General features: G+C 42.6%; 1 protein-coding gene across 7 annotated transcripts in view; it reads left to right on the forward strand.

Moving 5' to 3' along the window:
* The first annotated feature begins 1,612 nt into the window (after positions 1 to 1,612).
* ctnnd1 (catenin (cadherin-associated protein), delta 1) overlaps positions 1,613 to 18,606 on the forward strand; it is a 41,320-nt gene continuing 24,326 nt past the window's right edge. For 3 of the 7 annotated variants that reach the window (XM_049572820.1, XM_049572817.1, XM_049572819.1), the window contains exons 1-6: positions 1,724 to 1,967; positions 13,992 to 14,139; positions 17,513 to 17,587; positions 17,707 to 17,832; positions 18,044 to 18,330; positions 18,490 to 18,580. In XM_049572820.1, coding sequence (XP_049428777.1) covers positions 13,999 to 14,139; positions 17,513 to 17,587; positions 17,707 to 17,832; positions 18,044 to 18,330; positions 18,490 to 18,580 — 720 coding nt within the window. In that variant the 5' untranslated portion in view covers positions 1,724 to 1,967; positions 13,992 to 13,998. The other 4 variants (XM_049572818.1, XM_049572821.1, XM_049572822.1 and 1 more) reach the window with 4 other exon arrangements.

Genomic DNA, 18,606 nt, shown 5'->3' on the forward strand with positions numbered 1-18,606 from the left:
AGATGTCATATGTTCTGAGAGAGCATACCATTGGCATGCTGATTGCAGGAATGTCCACTAGAGCCATTGCCTGTCAACTGAACATTCATTTTACCACCATAAGATGTTTCCAGTGTTGTTCCAACTGCCCTTACAACTGCACAAGTCAGTTAGGATGCATATTGCTGTAAGGTTAAGACCCTGGTGAGGATGATAAGCATGCAGATGAGCTTCCCTGCTGCGTTTTCTGGCAGTTTGTGCAAACCAACTGTTGCATCAACTGTTTGGGTGGCAGGTCTCAGGCAGTCTTGCAGGTGAATAAACCAGATGTGGAAGTCCTGAGCTGGTGTGGTTACATGTGGTCTGTGGTTGTGAAGCTGGTTGGATGTACTGCCAAATTAATGGAAACATCATTGGAGACATCTTGTGGTAGTGAAATGAACATTCATTTCACGAGCAACAGCTCTGGTGGACATTCCTGCTGTCAGTGTGCTAATAGCACGCTCCCTCAACATCTGTGTCATTGTGTTATGTGACAAGAATGCACATTTTAGAGTCTCCTTTTATTGCGACCATTCCAAGACACACCTGTGTAGTAATGATGCTGTTTAATCAGCATCTTGATATACCACACCTGTCAGGTGGATGGGATATCTTGGAAAAAGAGAAATGCTCACAAATACAGATTAACAAATTTGTGGCCAATATTTGAGATAGTTATATCTATTGATTGGAAGGATATAGTCTTAGATCAGGTGTCAAACTCATTTTAGTTCATGGGTCACATACAGCCCAGTCTGATTGCCCGGTGGGCAGGACCAGTAACACCATTGCATAAAACCTGTAAATAACATCTCCAAATGTTTCCCTTTCTTTAGTGTAAAGACATACAAGTACATTCTGAAAACAATCATTCATTTCCAAAAACAGATGATGAGCAGCCTTAGAGAAAAAAGTGCAATTTCAACAGTTTGCTTTTCCACATTCAGTCTACTACTCACTGTCATTACATATGCAGTTTTCCATACATGCCCACTCCTGTGTAGTAGTACTGACACCACCACACCAAACTAAGGTTGCTGCTTTTTAGGAAGCAGATTAAGTTATCCATGCCTTACAAACTACATACAAATTAAACGTTTTGGAAGAGCCCTTGCAGTAGGGTTTCAACGATATTGTTTTTAGACAGAAGTCTAATAACGACTGTTTTGTAGCCCACTGAAGCTGCTTATTGACAACATTTTGCACAATGTTTAATATCTCTAAATATGACCCACAATAAGTATTCATTGTTATTTCAGAGAGGTGTATTCTGGTCTGAGTGGAAACGCCTCTGAAGCAGCATTTTACATGAAGTAGGCTAGTTAGTATTTAACTTGCTCCTGAAACCTGGCACCTACATGCACCAATATAAGGTGTGCAGAGTGATCAGTGGTCTAGATCGGACCCTTTGGCGGGCCACTTTTGACCCACGGGCCGTATCAGAAATACTTTATGTATGTTTGACAACCTTGTCTCAGATTTAATCAGTTAACCCTGTGAAAAACAAAAGCGCTGCCTTTAAGTTTTTGCTCAGTAAGCTATAGATTTTAAAAACGCCCCGCCTCCGTGCGGCTCTCTTCCACGCTGTTCCCTTCTCGGCTGCTCGCCCCCGCCTCTTCCCCCCAGCGGAGAGGAAGAGCAGAGACAAGTGAACAACAAGCCAAGGCAGAGAAGATAGGAAATTGCATAGGTGGGTGTTTTCTTTTTTCATTCAGAGTCCCGTCGCCCTGCGGTGGGCACTTTGTTTGTGCAGTTGTGAGGTCTTTGCTCGATCGCGCCGAGGTGATTTTTTTTGTCTCATCTCAACTCACTTCTTGTCCGAGCTGCGGGTCGAGGTGTGGATCGTGTCAGCGCAGCAGCAGCAGCAACAGCTCTTGGCTAGGCCTGAATCCACCTCGCAATCACTTATGGGCTTTGAAAAACAAGCCTGGCATTCTCCAGAATAGGTAATGGCCTGTCTTTTGGTGTGTCGTGCTCGGTACCGCTGGTTGGGGTTTGTTGTTGGTGGAGAGAGGAGTGACCTTTAATTTGGCGAACTTGGTTGTTGGAAACGCAGCGTTAGCAGGCTAGCTACCATAGCACAAGCTAGTTTAGCGAGCATTGGTGTATTCCATTTGTTAGCATGATGAATAACTTATCTAGAGTGAGACTTGGGAAAAGTTAAGTGAAACTTATAGATGCAGTTGAACTGGATGAGACAGCTGAGAATACAAATTATCCACTTTGCGTATCAAAAACTTGCTAACACAGCATTAGCAGTTTATTACATGAATGGACTGGTTTGTGGATGGCAGGTATAACGTTAACGTTAAACATTACGTTAACCTTACATGTCGGGTCCTTTCTGTGTGCTGCCTTTAGACATCGAAGCAGCAAGGTTTTAGCAGACTTTTCCGCCACTTTTCCCCGACCTGGGGTGTATCCAGGACAGGTGAGAGTACACGGAAGTGACCGGGCCAACCTTCTAGGACTCAAAGTCCATTCTCAGCTTACTTATCAATTTCCTATTATGTATTGTACCTGAGCCGCCCACTCTCTGCGGACGGTGAAACTACGTGGTGCTATTCAGATGATCATGCTTGCATGGCGTGGTTTTTTTGGCATACTGCCTTTGACTTTTGTTCATTTTTGTGCGTTGAAAGTCCACTGTGTAAACCCACTGTTTAATGTTTCGGCAGCTGGCTTTTGATGTGGTCTGCCATGTAGAGGATGGAGACAGGAGGAGGTGGGGGTGGTGGTGCAAGAACCTGTTGTGTAGGTCAGGATGTATGGGTGTGGTAAGGTGGCGGGCGTGTTTGTTGCTTGATCACTCAGTCCCATGTGTTGAAGCTTGCTTAAGACACCTTTTTGTCTTACAGTTGTTTCGTGTGCATGGATGGTGGATTATCTGGCTAAATCTGCGTTAGTGTATCACTCTTGTAGTAAGCTTGTAGTATTTGTCTTTAGTTTTGAAGTGTGACATTGCACTATAACAGCATACAGATCAACCTGAGACATGTTTGAGAGCTTGTCTAAAGTAACTGAATTGATTATTTGAGTTGGAATAGTCAGCTGATTGGTGGGTTTCGGTGCAGTATGGACATGCTTGTCATATTCCTCTAAATACCTTGCAGGCATGGCTGCTTTGACCTGCTGGAACAGAGATGAAGAAGATTGTGTGCAAGTTTGGACATGCTGTTATCTTGGAAATGTCCCCTCTGTAATGTGTGAAAAGGAGGGGCAAAAAAATCATGAATTAGAAATATCTTTTGCTGCCCCAGAATTTGTTCCTAGCCATTTTGTTTGTGGGGGCTTAAGTCCTGCCGTTTAGCCAGTTGTTTTAACCAGGGCTATCATTTGTAAGCCTCTGTAATGACGGGCTTTCAGAGCACACCATGGGTGTGTCCCTCTGACACACAGAAGCTGGGTTTTCTTTTATATGCTCCTCCTCTCTCTTACTGTTTCCCCAAACTCACACTTTATCTCCCTTCCTCCCTCTACTTCCAACCGTTACACCTGCAGTCTGTTTTTATTTGAATGATGACCACGTCAGTTCAGTTTCCAATGCAGGGGAGGACACGTGAGATGTATTATAGTAACCACAGTGAAATCAAAATGCACAGATTTCTAAACTGTGAAATGAAACTGTGGCACAGTACCTTCCCTCTGTACTGGTGGTTAACTTCTTGGAAAGGTTGAGTGTCAGTTAGCACTTTCATGGTCCTCACTGCAGCAATTTAACCTTAATCTTTGTTAAGTGGGGGTCACATTCTGATTACAAATCATTAGTGGTATAGTGTTACCAACTGCTGGATATTGGCGCTTAGTTCATTTGGCCACTTTTGGCAAAATTGCTCAATTTTTCATTTGTTATTATATAGTTTGTTATGGAGTCTGTGATTTCCCTGTGACACTTAGAAATGTTTGCATAACTGTGCTTGGATGTTGTTTTATGAGGCTCTGGTGGCTTTCAGTTGTCTCTTTGTCTTTAACGTTACACGGCTTAGCTTTCTCTCGCATGCACTCTTCCTACTTTTCTCTGTGCTGTCTCAAGTGCTGATATAGATTGGTTGTGTTGCTGCGGGATGTGGCGACTTTAACTTTTAAACGTTTACACAGCACGTCTTTCTGTTCAATGTCGCCATACCTGAATCCAAAGTATCGCCATGCAATAGACGTTGCGTTTTTTTCGCCACCAACTCAGCCTGTTCATGGTCGTGCTCATGTTCTTCTTCAGCGTCTGTGCACTGCTGAACGCCGGCTGGTCACCTGACCATACGTGCTGCATGCACCAGGATAGCTTGTGTGTCAACAAACTCCACACACTACAGGAGAGGCAGTCACGTTCACAGGCACACACGTTAACATTTATTTACATTAAATCACAAATGGCAGCCTTTTATGCGGTTATGTGATCGCATAGCCTGACATCGCGATTGCGATTAGATTAATAATGCAGCACTACATGCTGGTGTAGAGAGTTGGGGCTGTTTGTCTCAGCCAGCAGCAAAGTTTGAAGTATGTTAAGTGTCAAACTAAGTTAGTCTACATACAGACAGCTGTCATAGCTTATTAGTAACAATTGGCTATCAGCCGAACTAGCGTGCTGTCCTAGTGTAAGACATAATGTTAGTGTCGGTGGATGAGAGATGGTTGGACGGAGCGTATTGAATATTGCTTTCTACATGTTTACATGTTCATGCTGCTGAACACATGTATTGATAAAGTACTGGCTTCTTATAAGCTAAGGATTAATGTCACTTACAGTAACGAGTGTAGCTGCCGTCAACTCGAGTCATTTTCGAGTTCGGCTGCTTGGCTGTTCACAGGTTACCGTGTCACGTCGGTGTGTGTGTGAAGGAGTTCAGCGCTGGCAGAAAAGAACTGATAATGTCAGTGCTTATCAATACTATGGTCTCTGATAATTTAGCCCCGGGGCTAATTTAGTACCGGGTGTCGGTACCCATCCTTAATCAAAACACAAACGAAGTGAAGCTTGTAGAAATCAGCACACAGCCCCCCGCCCCTCAAGAATTCCGAGTAATCTGAAAAGTCCTACCCCCCTACTGGGTACTTTTTCCGGGGTAAATGTGGAGTCGAGGCAGAGGTTTTTCAAAATTCCAGGTAATTGATAAAAGTTCCTGCGGCGGAAAAGGGGCTATTGTGTCAGCAGCTGTCCTTGCCAAAGAGCAGTGTGAAAGTCAGGCGCTTACTTTGCAGCAAAGTCTGGGCACCAAAACATCCCCAGAAGTACACTGCACAGCACACTGACCAGCAAAAAAAAAAAAAAAAAACTTGATGCAAGGGGCAGCCCTAGAAGCCACACTGTGGTAACGTGCAGAATGTGTCTCATTATCTTGCAGGACTAAGCAGGGCCGTCTCTTAAAAAGACATCATCTGGATGGCGGCATATATTGCTCCAAATCCTGTTTGTACCTTTCAGCATTCATGGTGCCTTCACAGATGTGTGTAGTTACCCATGTTGCCATGGGCACTAACACACCCCCATACCATCAAAGATGCTGGCTTTGAACTTTGAGCTGGTAACAGTCTGGATGGTCCTTTTCCTCTTGTCTGGAGGACCCAATGTCCGTGAGTTCTAAAAACAATTTGAAATGTGGACTCGTCAGACCACAGCACACTTTTCCACTTTGTGTCAGTCCATCTCAGATGAGCACAGGCCCAGAGAAGTCTGCAGTTTCTGAATGTTGTTGATATGTGGCTTCCACTTTACATGGTAGAGTCTTAACTTGCATTTGTAGATGCAGCAAGGAACTGTGTCTTATTGTCAATGATTTTCCAAAGTGTTCCTGAGTCCATGTAGTAATATCCTTTGTACGGTCATGATGGTTTTATATGCAGTGCAGCATGAGGGATCAAAGACGTGGCCATTCAGTTATGGTTTTCAGTGTTGCGCCTTGTGTGCAGAGATTGCTCCAGATTCTCTGAATCTTTTGATGATATTATTGTTCATAGATGGTGAAATCCATACATCTCTTTCAGCTGTACTTTGAGGATGCCTCTTTCATACCTATTTATGATGCTATCATTTGTCACCACTTCACCTGTTTACCTGTGGAATTTTCCATACAGGGTTCTTTTGGGCATTCAACAACGTTCTCAGTCTTTTGCTTTTTTTGTAACATGTAGCAGGCATCAAATTCAGAGTGTGTTCATAATTATGAGAAATGATTTTGTATTTGTGCTGTATTCAATTGAATATAGGTCAAAAAAGGATTTGCAAATCATTGCATTCTGTTTTTATTTATGTTTTACAGACTGTACCAACTGTTTTGCTAATCTATGAATAATTTAAGTTAATTCGCAAGCAAAATGACCCAACATTTTCTGGTTCTAGCTTTTCAAATGTGAGGTTTTGATTCTTTTTGTTTGTCCATATCATTGTAAATTCAATATCTTCTTACTGTTGACAGGACAAATCAGGCAATTTGAAGATGTCACCTTTGGCTCTGGGAAATTGTGATGGGCAATTTTAGTCTAACTTCCTTTAATGCACTAAACAATTATTCTTACAAACCAATATTTTAGATGACATCATGTCTCTTTATTGTTTCACTCAGCTAGAAGATTTTTTTATTACCTAACTAATGCTGCATTTAACAGTTTGAAAAGACAACATAAATCTTTATTGTGATATTAAAATGACTGAAAACCCACAGGATTTACAGCCTCCCATCAATATTATATCCATTTACAGTCTTAGTTCTGTCTAGGTGACCATATACTTATTACGGAGTGCTCTGTTTTTTTTTTTTTGTTTGGTTTTTTTTTTTTTTGCTTTTTTGCTGTTTTGCTTTTGAGTTACAGTTGCCTGCATGTTTCCTTCCTCACCAACAATAGTAGACAGCTGGACTCTCAGAGGTCCCTGAAAAGTCTATGTAGAGTGTGAGTGTGGGTGGGCGTATGTGCATGTGCGCTCTCTGCAGCCACCACACTGTAGGCCACATGGGAGGGAGAGGGTTCATGGTTTCAAGTCAGGGCGGCAAAGGCGGTAGTATTTGGATGTGGGCCAAGGCTAACACACAAAACACACACACACACACACACACACACACACACAGAGGCCAAATCTCTGTGTGACCATTCAAATGAGGCTGAGTCAGCGGAGCAGTTGGCCAAGCCACAACGGCATTTTACCATAGCTTTGCCTCAGCAGTGTGAATATGTGCGCGTAGACTGGAACATTATGCATGTCAGTCTGCCATTACCACCAGTGACTAAGTCTTGAATTGATAGCATATGATAATGAGGGAATACACTGTAGTCACAGTACTCAGTGGGTACTGGGTGATAGACAGATTAACTGGCAGTGAGTGTGTACTTCCCAAAGTTTTCAGAAGCCCCTTTTACACTGCTTCTTCAAGGCGGGAAATTCACTCTGTTATGCTGCCTTGCTGTTGTGTATAAAAGGTACAATCACGGAATGGGGGGCAGAGTTGTTTCACCTCTGAGATGGGAACGGTGGCAGTAACAGCACCAAAATGACGTCTGTATAAATGGGACAGCTGGCAGGATGGGATCGTGGCAGCACGGGTGTGACAGTGACAGTGTGTCATGCATGCGACTCACCATGGGAGATTTAAAAAGTAGGTGTTAACAGTTAGCGGCTAACTCAAAGAAAAGAAAAGAGTGGACGAAAATGTCTGCAAATTGGGAAAACACCGAGGTCCGGAAGCTCCATAACTTCCGAGCAGAGAACGAGATCAGCCTACATATAACAGACTGTAAAAGATTGCCATGTTGTGCCATTGTTATTGTTTATAAAGTGCTGCTGACGCGTATGTAATATGTCACATTAGAGGCCAACACTCTTGTGTTAAATGTCACGCCTGTCACACCTCTTTTGATTCTGCAATATCTCCATGTTGTCTAAAATCACAGACTATAGCGGCATGATGCTGCCATAGTTTGGTTCTGTGTAAAAATGCAAAGGTGGTATGAAGAAGGGACTTAGTAGTGGCTAGTGCTGCACGATTAATCTAATCGCAGTCGCAATCGCGATGTCAGGCTGTGCGATCACATAACTGCAGAAAAGGCTGCGATTTGCAGTTTAATGTAAATAAATGTTAACGTGTGTGCCTGTGAACGTGACTGCCTCTCCTGTAGTGTGTGGAGTTTGTTGACATTACGCCCACAAGCCATCCTGGTGCGTGCAGCACGTATGGTCAGGTGACCAGCCAGCGTGCAGCTGTGACCAACATAAATGCTGAAGAGGAGCATGAACATGACCATGAACAGGTTGAGTTGGTGGTGAAAAAAACCCCAACGTCTATTACATGGCGATACTTTGGAGTCAGGTACGGCGAGGTTGAACAGTAAGACGTGCTGTGTAAAAGTTTAAAAGTTAAAGTCACCACGTCCCGCAGCAACACTTGAGACAGCACAGGGAAAGGTAGGAAGAGTGCATGCGAGAGAAAGCCGAGTAACGTTAAAGACAAAGAGACAACTGAAAGCCGCCAGAGCCTCATAAAACAACATCCAAGCACAGTTACACAAACATTTGTAAGTGTCACAGGGAAATCATGGACTCCATAACAAATGAAAAATTGAGCAATTTTGCTCGGTTTCGGCCCACTTGACAAGCTGCTGTGTTGTGCTATGGCGCGCTGGAATTTGTCATTTACGTGACAACGCCTGAATGCAACACAGGCTCGCTCGCAGTGTGTACAGTGCTGTGCTGCGCTGCTGTGCGAGCAGCGTGTTTGACTGTGCTCTGTCTGTTGATGGCCATTGACACTGTAGTGTCTGTCCATAACAGTAACTATGTCAGGTCAGTGCCTAGGGATGTCACGATTACAGATTTACTTGATATGATTATTGTCAGAGAAATAATCACGGTTTTACGATTATCACGATTATTATGCATTAATTAATTTCACACTATAAATGTATAAAATCACATGAACTCTCGTTTCATTTGTTTCCATGTGCTCCTGCTTTTTCTTTTATCTCTCAACACAACAGTGATGGTTTTAAGTACGTGTGGTGACTATTTTGTTCAAGTATGAAAATGTAGTAGCCGTACAACCGGTCTTGGTAAGCTTGGAGTGTTTTTAAGTTGATGTAAAAATAAATGATGAGCATTTGCATGACGTGAGTTTCTGCCTGTCGTCTCACTCCAAAGAGCTAAACAGACCCAAAACAGCCTCATGCTGTGTGCACACAAACTGTAAAACTATCCATCAAAAAAGTTAGCTTGTCACGTTGCACTGTAAGCCCAACTCGTATCATACCACTACGCCATTAATTGCAAATGACATGCTAACATATAATTTTTTAATTCAGTGTTACGTTAGATAAATTGAGATTTACGTATTTTAACCCAGCATTTACCTTTACTTGCAAATGTAAAGCCGGGTGGCTGTCCCGCAGGTGTTGTATCATGTCGCTCGTGTTTGATCCGTTGGCCGCGACTTTTTTGCTGCGTGTTTTACAAACTGGAAAGCCGTCGTCAACAATGACCCCTTGGTCATTTTGCGATAGCCAAAATGATCCCACACGACTGACTTTAGCCGCTTGTGTAACTTTGTTTTCGTTCCGTGCGAGTTGTGCTGACCTACTGTATATGGTTCCGCGTCGCGGCATAATCTTTGGAGAGTGATGGTGTTGAGGAATCTTTGCGAATAATTAACCGTGGTGTTTGAAATCGCGGTTAATAGTGAAATCAAGTAATCGTGACATCCCTATCAGTGCTCCCCTAATATAATTTAGGGGAAACTCTGAATCAAGCAAAAAGGCTCATGATATCATTTATTTATTATATTGTATATTGTAATTATATTGTAATTGCAATCGCAAATCATGATATTGTCCACCATAATCGCAATCGCACATTTTTATTAAATCGTGCATCACTAGTAGTGGCCCTATAGGGCCATCTCTGTGTAAAAAGGGCTAATTAGTACTGGACACTGATAGTGTGTATGTGCATCTGTGTTGTGTGTTGGCTCAGACTGGTAAGTGGCTTAGCAGTGTAATTCCAGGGCTATCCCATTAGCAGATACGATTTGGCGTTGCTGCTAATGGCCTTACAATAGATGAATGACTAATGCCCAGGCTTGTAGTGCATAAAGCCATTAAAAACTCTCTCACCAGCAACTGCTCCCTGCCACAAGAATGTCAGTGGCGGGACTTGGATAGCTGTAGAGGTTGTGTGGGTCTGCCTGTCTGTTTGCCTGAAGGCACAAGAGACAGTCTTCCTCTGTGCTCTCAAAGAAGTGTTGATGTTTTGACAGAGCCACAAAGAATAACCCACACTGTGTTATCTTTACGTATCTGATATATGGTGTCAGCTCTCTATTGCCAAGTTAAAATCATGGTCCCCACTTTAAAACTTGATGGCTGCTATGGGCAACGTTCATGACACTACAAACATTAATTTGTAGCTTTGCTGCCACGTCCAGTTCCCTGTTTGCTTCTTGTGTTTAGGATCTCAGCAAATACCTGTTGAGTTAAGTCGAGTTTAAGTTTGAATGCATTATTAGCTTTACAATTTGGTCACAAATTCCCACTTGAGATCATGTCAGATCATCTCTCAATTTGTGAGCATTATCCACTAAAGAAGCACTTTGTCGGTTTGTGGTTGGATGCCCTGATTGGTATAGAGAGAGTAATGTAGCCCACTCTTCCTTTTCAGGTTTGAAGTGTTTGGCTGGGAAAAGAACTTTGGTGTGAGAGATGAATGAGGGCAGCATGATGAAAGAGTGAAGGGCTCCCTTATTAGGACAGCTTCCAACAGATGAGACAGGATGTGACATGCAAAATCTCTCTGTGGAATTAATGATAATGGTGGTGAATGTTTCTGTTTGTGTGGTTCCTGTGTTTCTCTCCACATGTGTGTTTTTTGCCTCGACACAAATGGAAATAAACAAGGCAGCATTAATTCACCAAAACTCGCAAAAGCTCTTCTGGGCATTCAAGGATAGAGCCAACGTCAGCCACACACTCTTGGCACCTTTATTTAGTCTCTGACCCACATACACAATCACTCACCCTCACACAGATGTGCGCACACACTCAAACTGGCAGTTGCGCTCTCTTGTAATACAGGAGTCTTTGTTCGCTCAGTCAGTCCTGTGTGTGCAGTTGATGAGCAGATTTGATCTACATGAGTCAGTTAACTTTGAAGTAGAAAATGGTTTTTGCCCTGGTTTGGAGATGAGCCATGCTTATGTCATCTCGTTATTAGACAGACACTGTTGAATTTATCCTCCCCAGATTCCTCATTCCTCCCTCACCAGTGTCTCCTGCCAGCAAGTCTGAGAAAAGTGACTTTGTCGTTGTTATAATTTGGGCTAGAGTGGCGTTCACCAATTATCATGCCTCTGTAATTTAAGCTTAGGTCATCTGTGGCATCTGCTTAAGCTGCAAAATTCCAGGTTGACAATTTAAAACCAACTGGCTTCCTTTTTTCCTTTGATGTTTAATATCCTAATACTGTGAAGGCATGTTTCTGTTTGCTGCACTGGTATCACTGGTATTTGTAGTCGATTGCTTCCACAATTAACGGTCATGTAAGTCAGGTAGCTACATCTTTTGGAATGCATGTTGTAGTATTTTGTGTTCCCTTGAAATGTGTGGTATCAAGCACTCACTTTATCTCTGAATAATCATTAAATTCACCTTGCTAGGAAAGCTTGTGGCTGTTCTGACACTTATGTGACTACTGTCCATATTGTGGCAGGTCTTTATACATCAGTAAATTATAATCATGAAATAAAAAGATGTTTTGTTGCCTTTTCATCTTTACTAGGTAACAGATATGACGGTAATTTTTTTTTAAATAATATATAAATAAAAGGATGAACGTTTTCTTGCATGTTTTCTCAGTGCATGATTTGATAAAGTAAATCTATCAACACACCTTCAGTTTCAATATGACAGATGGGGGGGGGGCCTGTTATATTGACAGCAGTCAATATAACAACTGAACAGTTATTTGAACTGTACAGTGAACTAAACATCAGAGCATTTCTCCTTCATCTTCACCACCCTGGGAGCATTTAAAAAAAGGCAGATATTTTTGTCTGCCTTTGAGGTGGTTGACGCAACATATTTTCTGATGCGCTCTCTGTCCACTGGTGGGAGAGTACTCACCTGTGTGTGTGCGTTAATATAAATAACATAAGGCTATTTAGTTTGTTTAAAAAAAGGACAAGGTATAGACCTGCTCTATAGGAAAGGTGACCTTATTTGACTTGTGTGGTGATTTGGGGCTATAAAGAAAATAAAATTGAATAACATTACCTTGACCTTCAAGGGGGGGGCGGGAGTGCCTTAATATAATGGTAAGGGACACAGCATAACTCAGACCCAGCAGCCAGACATTTCTCTATTATCTGTTTAGGAGCGGCTGAGATTGTCACCAAAGTGAGTATAGCTGGTCCACCCTAACAGTCAACCGTAACAGAACCTGGTCAGGTTCCATTGTGAGGCTAACTTGGCTTGATAACTTTGGGGCTATCTTCCTTCACTTTAATCAGCAGATGACAAGCAAGACATGGAAGCTTGGCTCAGGTCTTGAAGAGTTTTAGCATATATTCACTGACAAATAGACATGAGTGTACACACGTTGCATCTATGTTTAACTTCATACTGTCTGATCCGGTCTCTGCAGCGTCACTATACCAGTCACCATCACACATGCTCTCCATCTCTTGCTCTCTGGACTGCACACTTGCTCCTCACACAACCTGGCACCAAAATGTCGCACCGAAAACCTGCATCATGATTCGGCCTTTTAGGTGCCATTCGTATATGAACCGGTGCCATATTGGCATCAGGTTGCGGTACCCAACCCTAGAAATGCTAAGGTACATGTTCGTATGGGTTATATATGGTTCTAAAGGTACTTTACCTGAAGTTTTTGGTGGAAATGCTGCTTAAGACTTGTTGAAAATATATCAGTGTGATTGATAATTGTGGTCACAATATTGAGCACAATAATGAAAATTTTATTTTTTGCTGTCATTATGCAGCCCTTTTTGTCTTTAACAGTAATATCAGGAAGCTGTCCCCTTGACTGATTTTCTTTTTGGTTGCTTTTAATTTATCTTTTTTGTCCCTAGAAAAGCTATTTGACGCGTACGTTAGCATTACTTGACTCTGGATCATTGATTGAAATCCTAAAAAAGTCATTGACCAATTTTTATGTCTTTTCCTGCAATTTTCAATCTAATTTAAAATGCCATCCATATCATAACTTTCAGAGTATAATAACTAGCAATGTAGAAAGTGAGAAAAATGAGACCTGCCACACCCTTAGTCAAATTTAGTGTAACTGATGACGTCTCTTGATAACACCTCTGAATGCTCTCACACTTGCACTTGTCTCCCGTCTCCTTCCTCACTTTCTCTGCATCCTTAAATGAAGAAGTGCTAACAAGCTCCTGATGCTGCAGCTGAAAACATGCTGTAATTGTGTTATGTCATGTATCTCACCTCTATCTTTAAGCCTGCGCAACAGAAGGCGAAGAAATGCTCTGTAAAAGTGACAGCAGTTTGCTTCTATCCCTGCTCTGCTAATGCTGGTCCCACCTTGAATTTGCACTGAATAATCACTTTTGTAGATAAATCCTCACACACTCTTTTTGTGTGCCTGCTGTTAATCCTCACAGTGTTTCTTGCTCTTGTTCTGTCTGTAGTCACATTTTCTCTGTGCCTCATCCTTCATCTCCTCTTTTCTCTTGTTCTCTGTCTTGCCTCATTTATCTTACTTTGCTTTGCCTTCTTGTGTCAGCTCCTACTAATTATTAACCTCTAAATTTTAACTTTATAAGCACGTCTGAATGTGCATTCCCAGAAGTGCAAGGTGCCAGGGCCCCTCTGCCTTTATATCTGTGTATGTGGGTGATTCAGCCTCGCTCTATGTTTGTGCTCCGATGAAATCCTGGTGTTGGTTGAATCTCTTCTACTCTTTGGTGTTGATCTTGTCCTGTCCTGTCCTGTCCTGTCCTGTGCTCTGCTCTCAGTGTGTGAATGGAGCAGTGTGCGAGTACAGCCTCCCTGCTGGCCTCGGTGCGGGAGCAGGAGAGGCAGTTTGAGATGCTGAGCCGAGCTCTGGAGGAGGAGCGGAGGTCGTGTGCCGGCACCCTGCCCCGCCCCCTCCCCAACATGCAGGTAACACAGAAAAAGCCCCGCTTCTGTTCCCTCCCACCGCCACGCACATTTTCCATCGAAAAACCCCTTGGATTCACCCTTGATCACAGCGAGTGCATCTATTGTCATCTCCATGGTCACCTCCATCCCATCTGTGTTGACTGGCTGGATGGCAGCAGAACCTAAACCAAACCTGAGAGGGAAAAAAAAATACCTCCTCGGTAGATTTTGGTCAGGTTGGAGTGTTGAAGTACACTTCAATCAATCAAAGAACATGCAGTAAAAAAAGGGAGCGAAGTGCCTTCCAATATAGCCTTCCTGAGGAGGAAATTTATACCCTCTGTTGCTCCTCACAGCTTTTGATTACACTTTTTTCCCGTTTTTCACTGGTTCCTCAGTCACTGTCACCAGTCACTGTCACCATGTCTCATTCAAAATAAAGTCCTCCCATCATCATCCCATCCCTCCACCAATCAAGCTTCACAACTCAGTTTATTAACCCATCATGTTTGTCTTGACTTGTCCATGCGAGTTTGCATGCAGAGCAATGTCTTTGATATCTGATATTGAGCTTTTCCTGAAACACTGTTCGTAGTTCAGCCAGTTGGTTTATTTATAATTAGTTGTATGTATTTCTGGTGTAAGGAAGACACCCCTCAGCTGCTTTTTCATGGGGTCAAAGTCCATTAACTCGGACAAGGGTCTAGTCAGACCTGTTTCATCAGCTGTGAAATCTTGGTAAAATCCTGATCACTGAGTCTGTTTTATAGCTTAAGTGTGTTCCGCTGTTGGCTTACTCACCCTCTTTATCATACGTGAGTCAGTTACCTGGTTCAGAGGCTGCTGAGTGACTTCATGCTCTGAGTTTACCTCACAGACAGACACGCAGGCACACACACCCTCTCTAGCTCATTCTATCTCTTCCTTATTGAGTCTCTCTCTCTCTCTCTCTCTCTCTCTCTCTCTCTCTCTCTCTCTCTCTCGGCCCTGAGGCAACCTTTGAAACACTCTAAAACAACAGGCCTCTCACTCTCTCACTTTCCCTTTTCCATTCTTACATTTGGGCATGCAGTCCCAGTTAATTCTAGTGACTGATTAGGAGCAGAAATAAGGAAGAGTGTGTTTTCTAGTGAGAGCAAGACAGAAATGTAGCCTGTGCTGGTTCTTATCTCTGCTGTGTGTGTTTACATAGCCCAAAGGCTTAGGCATGCCTCTGCCACTCTCCCAGACAGTGCAACACAAGCTCAGTCTTAACTGACAGGTTCCCACACGCTCACATCTGCCTGACACTTTCTACTGTTCTATCTGAACTAAAGACTCTGGTCATTTGCTTAAAGTCTTGTTTTTCTGATCCAGGCTGAGTGGCACCTTAAAAGGCTGTCATTGCTCCTCCTGCAAGTATTATTTTGGCCTTCAGCAAGATATTTCTGTTATGTTTTTTAATTTAAAAAAGTCTGTCAGCATGAGACAGCTTTATCCCATCTCTGAATCACTGTTGAGCAATTCACCTCCTGGCTGTCCCCCCATAGTAGTGGAGATAAGGCTGCATAGATGGCAGGAGAGATACATAGCGCTCCCCCTGTGTTTGGAATGGGAAGTGCACCACACCCATCACCACTCTTGGGCAGGCAATACTGGTGCTTTTGACTTATAAGAGAGAAGTTTGTCTCTTTGTTTATGTCTTTCTGTGGCTCATGTTTAATTTCATTGCCAATTATGTCATCTGTTAACTGCATTATCACCATTCATCATTCATGTTTGTTTGATGAATAAGTTCCATTTGGTTGTTTGTGTTCAGAGGTGAAGAGTGCATAAAGTAAAGCATCTGTGTTTTTGCTCATGATGTTAACATACCTTCCAGAGTTAACGTAGTGTCAGTCTTGTAGACCATACAAACTTGTTTTTTGCCTGAAACACACAGCAAACTACAAACACAAGCGCTCTACTGTTACTTGATTTTTGAAAAACATCATGCTTGTTTATTTCCATTTGGGCTGTCATTACCTTCTTGTATCAATTGCAACACATAAAAAACCTGAGTACGTTTTTAGAAAAAAAAATTTCTCACAGCACTTAAAATGCTTGAGCTTCAGCACATACAGATTCATCTGAATTATGATTCAGATGAAAGTTGATTACTGTTACTTCTTTCACTTTCTTGCCTTTGTGCTGGAGACAGCTGCAGCTGGAGGCATTATGTTTTCAGGTTGTCTCTCCATCTGTTTGTCCCATTCTCGTGAACGCTATATTTTAAGAACACCTTGAGGGAATTCCTTCAAATTTGGCACAAATGTTTACTTGGACTTATTGATGAACCGATACGTTTTTTTGGTGGTCAGAGGTCAAGGTCACTGCAACCTTGCATCTGTCTCATTCTTGTGAAGGCGATATCAAACACCTTCAGGGAATTTTATTTTTTTTTTTCAAATTTGGCACAAACGTCCATTTGGATTCAGCGATGAACTGATTACGGAAGGTTAAGGTCACTGTGGCCTTATGCGTTTAATGTTTGTGAACATGACATTTCAAGAGGGCATTGAGGAATTTTTTTTTTTTTTCAAATTTGGCACAAACATCTACTCAACAATGAACTGTCTCATTCTCGTTAAGGCGATATGTCAAAAACAACTCGAGGTAATTTTTTTTTTCAAATTTGGCACACACATCTGCTTGTACTCAATGACAAACTGATAAGAATTTGGTGATCAAAGGTCAAAGTCACTGTGACCTTGCGTCTATCTTATTTCCTGAATGCGACATCTCAAGAAGGCCTCAAGAGAGTTTACTCAAATTTGGACTCAAGAATAAACTGACTAGATTTTGATGGTCACGGGTCAAGGTCATTGTGATCTCACAAAACCTGCTTTTGGCCATTACTCAAGAATTCACACACTAATTGCGACAAAATTTTATACAAATGTCTAACAGGACAAAATGATGACATTTTATATCCAAAAGGTCAAAGGTCAACTTCACTGTGACATCAAAATGTTCTGCATAAAACACTTATCTGGCCATTACTCAATGTCATAACTCAGAAACAAAAAATAGAGACATTTGGTCAGATACTGAACTGGTGAGTAATCTTGGGTGTCCACCTTACAATTGTGCTGATTGTATAGATCTTCTGTGCTGCTTGGTAGAAGATGTGTGTGAAGCATCCATGTTTTCACAGACATAGATGTAAACTGTAAGAGAAACGTGACTGGTTCGCAGAGGCATACAACCACAGGGCAGTAATTCTAGCTTTCATATATGCTCAGTACTGTTCATGAGTAGCCTGTCACTCTTGATGGCTGTAAAAGTTCAACTGCTCAGTTAATGTTGTGGTGTGTGTATGTCTGTCTCTCTGTCTGTGTTGGATCTTCTAACATGTATGTTTTCCTCCCTGCAGAACGGCCGCATTACTTGTGATGCAGACATAGAGAGGCTGACACTGAACGAGGGTTATATCAACGGGACACATCACGTAGGTGTCTTTCCGATTCCTCTCTTTGAGCTGTTGTATTCTTAAAAGAGTTAACCCAAAGGATATCCCTTGTGAGACCTACATTTCAGTTTTTCTCTGAAATTTCTATGTGTATGCAGTTCAGGATGGAGCCTGGCCAGGTGGTGCAGGAGACATACACAGTGGAGGAAGATCCTCAGGAGGCACCACCTGTTGTCTCTGTGGAGACCAGTGAAGATGGGACCACACGGCGCACAGAAACTACGGTAACTTGCTTAGTGTGCAGTTGACCGCGTCAAATGACAACAACAGCAGAACAGTTTTGTGTTACAGTAGCTTGTCAGTTAGGATTCTTTGAGACAGCTCCTTTCAGATTGTATCTCTGGATTAACTTGAAAGTGTAAGTGACATCATTTTAAACTTGTAAATATTAACTGTTGAATCATGTGTCCTTTCTCCCTTTATTTGTCCTGTAAGGTAAAGAAAGTAGTAAAGACCACCACCACTCGCACAGTCATCCCCTCTGTGTCAGACACACTTTCCCTGGATGGTGGGGGTTCAGTGACCGGTATGGGGGGCTACACTGCACCCATGGTCTACAGACCGGGACCTGGGGGGGGTGTGCCCATGGACTACCCCACTCGCACTGTGCCTCGCAACTACCACTATGGACCACCAGGGAGTTACGAGGACTACCGCACTGGACCCCCATCTGAGACCTATGCGAGCCTTAGCAGGGGAACTCACATGGATAATCGCTACAGGTATAGTCTTTGTTGAAACTCATGTCAGCACAGTCGATCTAGGATTAAGGCCATTGTGACAGGGTAGACATTAAGTTTATAACTGAAATGAATAATCTAGCCAAAATTTCCATCTCCTCCTATATTCACGCTTAATTTCCCTGTCCCTCCCCTCTCCAGACAAGTCCATCCAGATGGTTACAGTACCCTGGATCCAAGCTACAGAGCCCCCAGCCGGAACCAACTGGACCCCTATGCGGCTCAGCCACAGGCATGTTTCATTGTCATTGTATCACT

The sequence above is a fragment of the Epinephelus fuscoguttatus genome, linkage group LG3 (assembly GCF_011397635.1).
Source record: "Epinephelus fuscoguttatus linkage group LG3, E.fuscoguttatus.final_Chr_v1".
Lineage (NCBI taxonomy): Eukaryota > Metazoa > Chordata > Actinopteri > Perciformes > Serranidae > Epinephelus > Epinephelus fuscoguttatus.